Genomic DNA, 11,797 nt, shown 5'->3' with positions numbered 1-11,797 from the left:
TATATGAAGGGGAGTTTATTAAGGCATATTGACTCGCACAATCACAAGGTGAGGTCCCATGACAAGTCTGCAAGCTGAGAAGCCATGGAGCCAGTCTGAGTCCCAAAACCTCAAAAGTAGGGAAGCCAATAGTGTATTCTTCAGTCTGTGGCTGAATGCCCCAGAGGCCCTGGTGAATCACTGGTTTAATTCCAAGCGTCCAAAAGCTGAAGAACTTGGAGTCTGATGTTGCAGGGCAGGAAGCATCCAGCATGGAAGAAAGATGGGGGATACACAACTCAGCAGGTCTGTTCTTTCCATGCTTGCTTTCACGCTGGCAGGTGATTAGACTGTGCCCACCCAGGCTAAGGGTGGGTCTGCCTCTCCCAGTCCACTGACTCAAATGTTAATCTCCTTTGGCAACACCCTCACAAATACATCCAGGAACAATACTTTGCATCCTTCAATCCAATCAAGTTAACAATTCAAGTTCTTTGTCAACTTGAACCCAAACACATCTCCTGAAATCATACATAATCTTCAAATAAAGACAATAAGATCATAATTATACCTAACACAATATAGCTATCTTTGTACAACTGACAGTGCACCAATCCCCAACCCAAATGCTATTGCATAAAGTTAACGATGCTTAAATAATGATAGGAAGTCAATAAATCTTACATCACATCATAAAGGAAAACAAAAGAAAATAAATTGAATATATTTTCTTAGTACAAGTTTTTATATGCGCAAACATGTTCTCAACAAAATGAGGAGGACATACTCGTGACAATTACAGTCCTTGTTTCTGCAACTGGTCACATAGCTGAAGCTGGTATCAATGACTACTTTATTCTACTACCCCATCCTTATTCTCTTTGCCTTCAGCAAGCACCTCAGGAAGTAGCAATTTTTTACCTGGTGAAGTGGCCCAAACCTTTATTCCTGAAGGGTCTGGGCCATTTGCAGTCCTGCCAGGATAGGGCTGTTATAGTTTCCCATTGACATTTACCACAGGCATGGCAATACTAAGAGACACCCTAAAGGATCGCCTGTGTTCCACGCATGCTCTTCCTTACCTCTACTGTGGAGTAGTAGACTGATTTCATCTTGACAGTCCGGGTCAGTCACCCCAGCCAGTACCATAACTCCCTTCTTAGCCTGTTATATTAGTCTGTTTTTATGCTGCTAATAAAGACATACCCCAGACTGGATAATTCACAAAGGAAAGAAGCTTAATGGATTCACAGTTCTACATGGTTGGGGAGGCCTCACAATCATGGTGGAAGGCAAAGGAGAAGCAAAAGCACATCTTACATGGCAGCAGGCAAGAGAGCTTGTGCAGGGGAACTCTCATTTATAAAACCATCAGATCTCATGAGACTTATTCACTACCATGAGAATAGTATTGGGGAAACTACCCTCATGATTCAAATCTCCACCTGGCCCTGCCCTTGACATGTGGGGATTATTACAATTCAAGGTGAGATGTGGCGGGGAGACACAGCTAAACCATCGCATAGACTATATGGTTATATTTAGTTCTTTACACCTGTATTTCTTGGTGTGACTACGCTAGAAGTTGCAAGAGTTTTATCAAAGGATGTATCAGTCATTCTTAATGTAAATATCAAAATAATTTAGACTGCAAGTTCCCACCCTTGCCCAGCCACACTTGCCTCTAATGCTGCTGAGCCACTTTATAATTTTTAAATGGGTTAGAAAATCACTGTAAGGTTGGCTAATTTAGTATGAACTTTGATGTCTTTGTGAAACCACATCCAGAAACATATTGATGACTTTTATTATGACTTCTAATTATTATGTGAGGATTTCATTGCTTGGACTTCAAGTAGTTTGTTATGGCCGGGCAACAACATAACAGCAATCAACCTATGCAACACAGTAGTGACCACAGTTAAAAAGGCAGAGAGGGGCTTCTTCATGACAGCTCACTTAAAAGAGCTTGCATGGTATCATACAGGCATTGGGAGCCTAGTTTTAAACAGAACAACTGATGATGTCTTTGAGAAATGTAAATGCAGGGGAAATACAGTAGATGGACTGACTATAAGAACATCGATCTGAGTCACCAGACTTCCGGTCTGGATTTAAGGACGTAGAGTATAATGAGCAGGCTACTGAATAATGGAGATAAATGACACTAAAGAACATGCAACTGAGAAACAACAGTAGCCACAGGAGGTAGGTGATTTGGTGATGGGTTACCAAGGTCTAGATGACCTGCTTAAATATTTAGGATTTGTCTTAATTTTACTGATTGGGTGATTCCATAATGTTGATTCTGTTAACCAAAACAGAGGCTCTAAGAGGTAAAGGAGCTTTTTGTTGGAGGCGGTGAGAGAAATTAGGGAGGATGATGAATGGAGTTTTGCAAACATTGAGGTTAAAGTGCCTAGGGAGAAAACCAAAAGCTGGCTATATTTAGAGCTGAGAAAACAGTGTAAATATAAAGCACTTTAATACTGTGTTGACGAAATGTAAGCCATACACTTAAGAAGGGGTTCTTTTTAAACCAAAGTCAAATGTAAGTTGTTTTATTGTAAATGTCATCAAAATTCAGAACAGCAGAAACATATTAATCATTCTGAAATTTTAAAAATCCTTTAGCACTTGAAAAAGAGTATTAGAAATGCATTTATAACACATAGAAAGTCAGTAGCGAACACAAACTAGAACAAACAGGACATAGTTCTTTTCTGGCATGCCTGGATAATAAGAATATTTATCAATTAAAATGTCAATATCTGTCTTCCTGGAATAACTCTAACCTGAGTCAACACACATTCTTTTGGGATTGGTTCTGATTGGTGTAATAAGAGAAATACAGCATTTTGTTTTTTTATTTTGTTTAATCATGGAGAAGGATAAACAAAGAGCAAAAGTGAGAGAAAAAAGATGTCCTTGATTTTTTTTTGTGGTTGCTGCTGCATTTAATATTTTCTGTTAGTCATATACATTAGAAAAGTATGATAAATTTTAGAAAAGAAATATGTACATACACAGTATTAGAAATAATTTTCTTGCATTGACTCATTTAATATGGTTGTACTTATATTCAATCAGAAGATCAACTCTTCTGCTCTAAGGTTCGTACACTGCTAACGAGACATGGCTTGTTTTCCGAGAGTTGCACGTCATGAGCAGCACACAGTGTTCCTTCTATGCACACAGGATTACTGATCACTGCGCAGATGCAGGCTACTCAGAATTGCACCTGAAATCACTTATGCAATTAGTGATGCAAGAGTGATCACAGGGATCAAGACTGGGAGCCAAGGGAAAGAAAAAGAGGTGCACAAAGAAGCAGTTTGGATAGGAGATCGGGAAAACTAAGGGGAAAACTGGAGAACAGAGAGTCTGCAAAACTCATGTTCTGGCAGATACCCAGGGTTAAAGAGATGGGACTTTGATAGGAGTGGTGCTTATGAATTAGGGGGGTAAGAAAGAGGTGAGATCCTAATGTTGGTAAAGGTATAGAGACAAAGGGAGCCAAGTAAGTGGTTAGAAAATAGAAATGGAGGCCAGGCGCCGTGGCTCACGCCTGTAATCCCAGCACTTTGGGAGGCTGAGGTAGGTCAGGAGCTTGAGACCAGCCTGGCCAATATGGCAAAATTCTGTCTCTATTAAAAATACTAAAATTAGCTGGGTGTGGTGGTGCGCACCTGGAGTCCCAGCTACTTGGGAGGCTGAACCCAAGAGACGGAGGTTGCAGTGAGCCAATTTCGCACCACGGCACTCCAGCCTGGGTGAGAGAGTGAGACTCCATCTAAAAAAAAAAGAAAGAAAATAGAAATGGAAAGTAAAAATGAGACTTATTTCTTTAGTCATGGAAGAGGGAGGCCAAACTGCCAGGAAAACTTGGTAAAGAGTAAGAGAAAGAGATGGAGAAAATGTGAGATAATATTTTGTTCTCTAGTATAAAAAGAACAAAGAAATCCAATCTACTAGATTCCTATTCACAATAACAATTTTCAAATAATAATTTGTCTCTCAGGCAATGCTACTAGAAGTAACTTATGGAGTTGCCTTACAGTTCATTTGATTTTAGTTTAACTGAAGAGATTTTGCCTTTTTACTTCCTTCTGCATGGTCACTCTGCTATTCAAAGGGTAAGCACCATTTGTTGAGGTAAAGCAACTGGTGTTTCAAATCCTTCAAATACACCGTCTCAGAGGGCTGCTAATATAACTAACTGTACAAGGCACACATAATTTTAGGTTGGCCCTTCTTGTGTGTAGGGGTAATCTAAAGCTAGTGATTACACCCCACAAAAGAAAATAAATTCTTATGACCTCTTTGGTCCCACCCGAAATATCTCATAACAAACAAACAAATAAATAATAAGCAAACAAAAACAAACAACAGCCTCCCTCAATTGCAGGGGCCTAAAATAACTCCTAATCTGAATTTCTTCTCAGGGCCAGAAACTGTTCCACAGACTTCCTTGCAGGCTTCTGTGCTGGCGTCTGTCCAGCTGCCTTTGGGTGTCAATCTCTCTACAAGAATGGAACATTCTGCAACTTAGTTTAAATCCTACTAGGCCTTAGAATCTTTCGTAGGTAGCTGCTAAAACTTGAAGTTGAGGAATGCTTGGAAGTGCTATGTTACGCTGCATCATGAAAACCTTCATTTCTGTCGTTGTCTCTTGATCTGCCCAAAATGTCACACAAATATAGAAGAAACTGAATCTGCAATACCTGAGGGGAAAAAAAAGGGAATTATTAGTGTATTTCCTCATTAGATGCTTTTTAAATTGTTAATTAAAGCATTTTTTCATTTGGGTTCAGAAAGAGTTAGTATCTACTAAGAAAATAACATAATACTTATCATGGCCTGTCAATGTAAACATGGAGTCATCAAAAGCAGACATTAGAAGAGTATTAGGCATATTAGAAGTATGCCTAATATTTTTGTTTTAAGAAACTAAAATAATTTTAAAGATTTAAAAAATCCACAACAAAAACTCCTTGTTAACTGAATAAATGAATGCATTTGGAATCTGTATTGAACTAATACAGTATTTCTTAGAGGCAAAATAACTTAAGGAATTATTATTATTATTGTTTTGAGACAGAGTCTTGCTGTTGCCCAGGCCGGAGTGCAGTGGCACAATCTCAGCTCACTGCAACCTCTGCCTCCCGGGTTCAAGCGATTCTCCTCCCTCAGCCTCGTGAGTAGCTGAGATTACAGGCGCGCACCACCACGCCTGGCTAATGTTTTGTATTTTTAGTAGAGATGGGGTTTCATCATGTTGGTCAGGCTGGTCTTAAACTCCTGACCTTTTGATTCACCCGCCTCGGCCCCCTAGAGTGCTGATATTACAGATGTGAGCCACTGCACTTGGCCAGGAATTACTTTAAATACAAATTTCATAACTCAAATTCTAAAATTTGAATGTGGACAAGACTTCAATAAATCACAAGTGGGCTATGCTTTCTTAACACACAAGAACACAGATTGCAACATCATGGCAAAAGCAATAAACAGCCTATCTGAAGACTGGCTTTATTGTAACTAACCATACCTTTGAAATTCCTTGTGGCTATGAAATACTATCTGCCTTATACCACTTTTCATGAGAGTAACATGACATCATTTTAACTTTCAGGCAATACTCAGTTTCAGGAAGAATTTCAATCCCTGTATGATTAATAACCAGGCATGCCCTTTAAGATTGACATCATGAATGCAGGTAGAGAGCAGAAATTATCTCCTCTCACCCTTAGTAGCTGAGGGATGGAGGAAGGTTGTGAGAGGGATGCAGTTATAATTGAGGCAATTATGAACCAATATTTAAATTATGTTATTTTAACTCTCCTGTCAGATGTTTGAAAACAGTCACCCCTCAGCTCAAATCCAGGATCCACCACTGCTGCAGTCTGAGGTAATATATGTCCAGCAGCAAGGGTTCAATGATGAGCATCAGTAATTTAGCTGCAAGTTCCAAAGATGTACAAGCCCCCAGTGATGCTGAAAAGTGGAGGCCTGATGAGGTTGCTAGAGCTCTGGCTAATACATTTCTGTGATGTTGACTTTTTCAATGAATAACTTATTAAAACCGTCTCATCAGGGTGATAGAATAGATCATTCATTAACTTTCATGGATTCTGCCTTTGGAATGATTGGATAATAGTCATTCAACATTAACTTTCAAATTTTTCTATAACTACATACACTACATACATAGTCTCATTATCTCCAGAAGATTCTGCATTTTTAAAAAATTATATATATGTTAGAAGGAATTGTAATGAGAAATGACATGATAGCTCTAATATGTAATTTAGTTTGGGTCTAGTTTGATTCAGAATATATGTTGCTTTCCAGACCAAAAGTTTTAGAATATAGGTTTGAATATAGGTTTTATAATATGGCTAAAATTCTTAACTAGCTATTATAGTTTGGTTGGTGGTTAATTTAAAAAGTTGTCATTCAATAAAAAAGCATGTTTGGAATTTGCCTAAGCCTCTCAATTCTAGTGGGTGTTTTGCCAGAATTTTGTAGGTGGCAAGGGGCGTATGAAGTCACAGACAATACTAATGCTCAGTTTTTGTATATTTTAAAACAAAGAAAAACTCTCAATAATCATTGAACAGATATTATAATATACAAATTAAGAAAAATGCATAGTTATGAAATGTAAATTTGGAACAAGAAGACATTACTGCAGGAGTTCAGTTTCCTAGGCTGTATGTTTATTTATTTTCTAAAGTAACCTTGGTAAATTATTACCTTATGTTTTGAGATATATATGTAATATACATTTTTTACTGAGGGCCGTCTTCCTTTTTCAAATATGAATATGTGCAACAGTTCTGTTTGTAAAACACTAATTTTTATCATTTGGTTAAAGGACAAAATTATTACTGCTAAAGTGGTTTGAGTATATGTAACTCTAATGTATTCAAATAGGCTCCTTAATATTTATCTTGAGATTTTAAACACAAATTCATGACTTACCACAAACATTACTTCCCATTTTGACATGGGCATAACCATCTACTCCCCATGAACTTCCCCAGGAATTCCGCACAATCCAATACGGAGTACCTCCTACAAGGAAACATAAATGGTAATGAACCCTGAAAACTCGAATTTGTTATGAAAGTTTAAGTTTCTTTAAGTTGGATTCTTGACAAGGGTAGTAGCTCTAAGAAAAAGATTAGAAAAGTAATGTAATGATAACTTAAACTACTTTATTATTTATTTATTTTGAGAAGAAGTCTCACTCTTCATGCTCACTCACCCAGGCTAGAGCATGATCTCAGCTCACTGCAACCTCTGCCTCCTGGTTCAAGCAATTCTCCCGCCTCAGCCTCCTGAGTAGCTGAGGTTACAGGCACCCACCACCACACCTGGCTAATTTTTTGTATTTTTAGTAGAGACGGGGTTTCATCATGTTCACCAGGCTAGTCTTGAACTCCTGACCTCAAGTGATGGGCTGGCCTTGGCCTTCCAGTGCTGGGATTACGTGCCCAGCCTAACTTACTTTATTTTAGCTAAATAAACCAAAGCAGTACTTAGGGACACACACCAATCAGTAGAAATAGGTGTTTGAATTCATTTCCCGCAATGCAGGGACTGCATAAAATGAAAAGAAACATTAATTTCCAAGGAATTAGACAAAGAAACAAAGAATTGTTAGGTATCTATGATAAAATAATATGCACTTACCTTTTTCCAACAATTATTCTAAATATTCCACATAAAGTTTTATAATGACAAAATTATCATTATTTTAACAAGATATCTACCCAAAAACTGATAGGTAAAATCTGACAAGACATTTATACCCATAAGATCGTTGAGAAGTTGTGAAGGTCTTATAAGGACTTAGCCATAGCAGAACCAATTTTCAACATTCTACAGGAAGGTGATCACTTTGCAATCAGTGTCTAAGCTGGAAAGCAATCAACTGAGTGTTATCAGCACTTACCTGTTTTATCAAATCCAGTTATGAGAACTGCATGATTTGCTTCTCCACTAGAGCAGTGATGCTGTATAATGCCTCCCAGGTAATCTTGCCAGCTCACCGCATCTACTATGACTACCAAAGGGCCAAAGGTAAGAAGGGCTTTAGCCATTTCATCTTCTTGGTTACTACGAAAAAAAGAAATATTTGGTTAGAAAATTTAGTTTTTAAGGTAAAAATAAAAATGATCTATATAATCTGTGTATGACTCTGAGTAGGTTTGGTTGCAGTTACAAAGGACTTAAACAATGGAAGCTAAGTCTGAGAGACTGGCAGTCTAGGACTGCGATAGGGTTTCAGGATGTCAGGAACCCAAGCTCTTTCTCTATCATTGTGCTGCTATACAAAGGTGTCCATTTTCAAGGTCCATTCCTGGTCCAAGATGGCTGCTGGGAGTCCAGCCATTTAACACATATTTAAGACAGCAGGAAATAGACAGGAGAAGTGCTACATCTCTGTTGAGAAGACTCCCAGAAATAACACACAACACTTCCACATATATCTTCATGGATCTCATTAGCCAGAACTCAGTCATATGGCTAAGTCTAGCTTAAAGGAAGATGGGGAATGAGTTCTGTAGCTGGCTGGAAAGTAGTTAAGATATAGGGCTTCTTTTAATAAGGAAAGTGGAAAGACTGGATATTTGGAGACATCTTGCCATCTCTGCCACACCGTGAGAATCAAGAGACTAACTTACGTTAGTGACTGTCAAATACAGAAATTACAGGGAAGGGCTATTCAAAAGTGGCTAATATAACTCTGCAATAGAAAACATGTTAAGCAAAATATTTTAAAAAGAGAAGAAATGTTAAGATGCCAGGAGAACTAGGTGTCAGTGGTAAAGCTTGCAAAATACACAGTTATTGCTTTCACACATGGACAGAAAGTCTCATATTACACAACATTTGTCCTTCATCGATCTTACAAGTGAGTGATCAAATCATTATTTACATTTTTCAAAGGTCAGCTTCGTGGGTGAAGGATACTGAAACCAAGTTCCTAATAGTTCAAGCCATTAAGATAGCATTTGGTAGTTTACTGCTATAGTAAGCCAGCGGTGAATCAGTGGCTTGAAAGAGTAAATAATCTTTCATGATGACCAGCTGGAGACCAGTTTCTAGAGAGGGAATATTTTGTCCACGGAGGAGGAAAAAGTTGAATGCATAATAATGTAATTTATTGAAATAGAAACTACATATTGATTTTATACATTTATTCATGTTATATATTAACATGAATATCTGCTCTTTGAGATTTATAAGTAGATATTTCTAATTTTTGCTCTGTAAAACTGTTCATATTAACTAAGATTAGACAGGTCAAATTATAAAATTTTTAAAAGGCATCATGATAGGTTATAGATTTTTAATTATCCCACACCTGGGTTCAAATTCTAACTGCAGACATTCAACCTATCATGCAGAATCATATGGATATAATTTTTTCATACTAGGATAAAATTATGGGATATAATTTTGCAAAACATAAATTATGTAGCACACCCAGCACATAAATAAGTTATACTCCAAGTTTGCAATAGGTTATTTATTTCCCTAATTTCTAACTCATCTAATAACTAATTTTGTTCCCCATAAGATTTAGTGTATAAAGTGTATCTTATTGTATCAAAATTCTTTGACTCTTTCATGATTTAAGTATGATATATATAAGAATCTCTGTAGCAACCAGAACACAGCTGTCTCTATCAACTTAAGATAATAAAAGTATTACTGGAAGTTTATCCCATCAAAGATCCAGTTACAGTGAAACCAGGAGAGAAGCAGAAAGATCAAGAAGTAGAATTTTTTTTTTGTTGTTGTTGTTGCATTTTAGGTTCTGGGGTACATGTGAAGGACATGCAAGATTGCTGCATAGGTACACACATGGCAGTGTGATTTGCTGCCTTCCTCCCCTTCACCTATATCTGGCATTTCCCCCCATGCTATCTCTCCCAACTCCCCATGCTCCGCTGTCCCTCCCTTATTTTTAGAATGCAAAGGGTAACTGACGCTGCAGAATAAAAAAAAAAATTTAGTAATAATCCCTGATTTGAGTCAGAGCTGAAGAAAAGATATCAGAATTAGAAGTAAGAAACAGAATGACAAGCCTCATTCATAAGCAGGATTGAGTGGCATTGCTATCATTTGTCTTTCAGAAAGATGTCAGCTTTTAGGGAGTTCAAATATAGTCCAGACAGCATTTTAATTTCAATTATTAGCCCAAATATAGAACTATTATCAACATGTATATTGTTACTGGTTATATTATCAAACATTGATTCCATGAGCTTACTATTCATTTCATAGATTAATAATTTCCAAAACCTACAGTCTTTGAAGAATTTTCCTAAATTTTATTGTCATCAAGATGCAGTGATTAAGGCAAGTCTGATCTGTTACTGACACTTGAAGATGTACATTTAAATCCATCTCATCTTCCCTAGAATTCAATGTGTTATACTGTTATAATTTTTCTGACTCTTGTTATATGTAATAGGTTCCTACCCTTTTTGTTTTTTTATACAGTCATTCTCATACTACAGTTTGAGTTCTGAGATTTCTGGGGCCTGATAAACAAAAATTCATGAAGAACCCTGGGTGGGAATGGTCATTTTGCTTTAAAATCAGGTTATGTTTTTATGCTTCAGAGGATTTTCCCTTTCTTAGATATTTTCAGGTTCTGTACAATGTATTAAGGAGTACTTGGCTGGAAACCTAAGACCTCATGACCTTACCAATAGCATCAGGAATAAAAGTGTAAAAGCACAAGCTTTGGGGTTCAACAGATATGAGTTCTGATCTGACTTCACCGTTTACTAGCTGTATGGCTCTCCCTGAGTCTCAGGCATCCATCTTACATGGAAATAGTATTATTGAAGTACAAAGGACCAGGTCTTGTGCCTAGTTATAGCAAATGCTTTGGAAGACCCTCCCACATCCTCTGTCACCACTGCAATGTGCACTCACCCAACTTGCAACAATGAGATCCTGCAGCTCTTTCCCTGAGGACTTTCCCTCATAGAACCAGGAAAGCAAGCCCTGTCCCCATCTCTATCCCCAGCTGCACTCTCAACTAATGAATCGGGGAAGACAACAATGATCAACTTGGGTGGGATGGCACTGAAGTGCACATTTGCCCCTCACCACCAGAGTTTCCTAGTAGGACTAAGCACAAGGTTAGCCACAGCAATAATTGGCTTAATCAAGAAACCCTGCTGCCCCAGTTCTCTCATTTCCCCACCCCACTACCAGTCTTTCCTGGGATCACTTCCTATATGTTCCAACTGAACTCTTGCCATTTCCTTCTAAATCTGTTCCTGTCTTAGACTTTCATGTTTAATTAACGGTGATTCTATTTTTCAGTTATTCAGATCAAAAGGCCTGGAATCCTCCTAGACTCCCTTCTCTCTTATCTCCTCTCCAATAAAAAACTGTGTAGGGTTCTTCACTCTGTGAGCAGTATTAATCTGTATTTACCCCTCATCTCTCATCTCCAGGGCCATTCTTCTAATATCCTGCTCTGAGGCTATGACTTGGGGACTGATATGGTTTGGCTGTGTCCCTATCCAAGTCTCAAATTGAATCTCCCAGAATTCCCATGTGTTGTGGGAGGAACCTGCAGCGGGGGGGGCGGGTAGTTGAATTATGGGGGCTAGTCTCTGCCATGCTAGTCTTATGATAGTGAATAAGTCTCATGAGATCTATAGTTTTATCAAGGGTTTCCCCTTTTGCTTCTTCCTCAGTTTCTCTTGCCGCTGCCATATAAGAAATGCCTTTTGCCTCCCATCATGATTCTGAGGCCTTCCCAGCCATGTGGAAC

General features: G+C 38.0%; 1 protein-coding gene across 1 annotated transcript in view; it reads right to left on the bottom strand.

The window, feature by feature from the left end:
• Positions 1-3,584: 3,584 nt before the first annotated feature.
• The window catches only part of CTSO (cathepsin O), a 28,340-nt gene continuing 20,127 nt past the window's right edge, over positions 3,585-11,797 (bottom strand). Inside the window, exons 6-8 of the mRNA XM_012448491.2 lie at positions 7,943-8,106; positions 6,967-7,059; positions 3,585-4,703 (exon numbers count right to left, since the gene is read on the bottom strand). Coding sequence (XP_012303914.2) covers positions 4,669-4,703; positions 6,967-7,059; positions 7,943-8,106 — 292 coding nt within the window. The 3' untranslated portion in view covers positions 3,585-4,668. The remainder of the gene's footprint in view (positions 4,704-6,966; positions 7,060-7,942; positions 8,107-11,797) is intronic.

Source organism: Aotus nancymaae, unplaced genomic scaffold, assembly GCF_030222135.1.
Source record: "Aotus nancymaae isolate 86718 unplaced genomic scaffold, 86718_ANA_hifiasm-v0.15.2.pri h1tg000033l, whole genome shotgun sequence".
Taxonomy (NCBI): Eukaryota; Metazoa; Chordata; class Mammalia; order Primates; family Aotidae; genus Aotus; species Aotus nancymaae.
The sequence above is the reverse complement of the archived record's forward strand: the minus strand, read 5'-3'. Positions and strand labels throughout refer to the sequence as shown.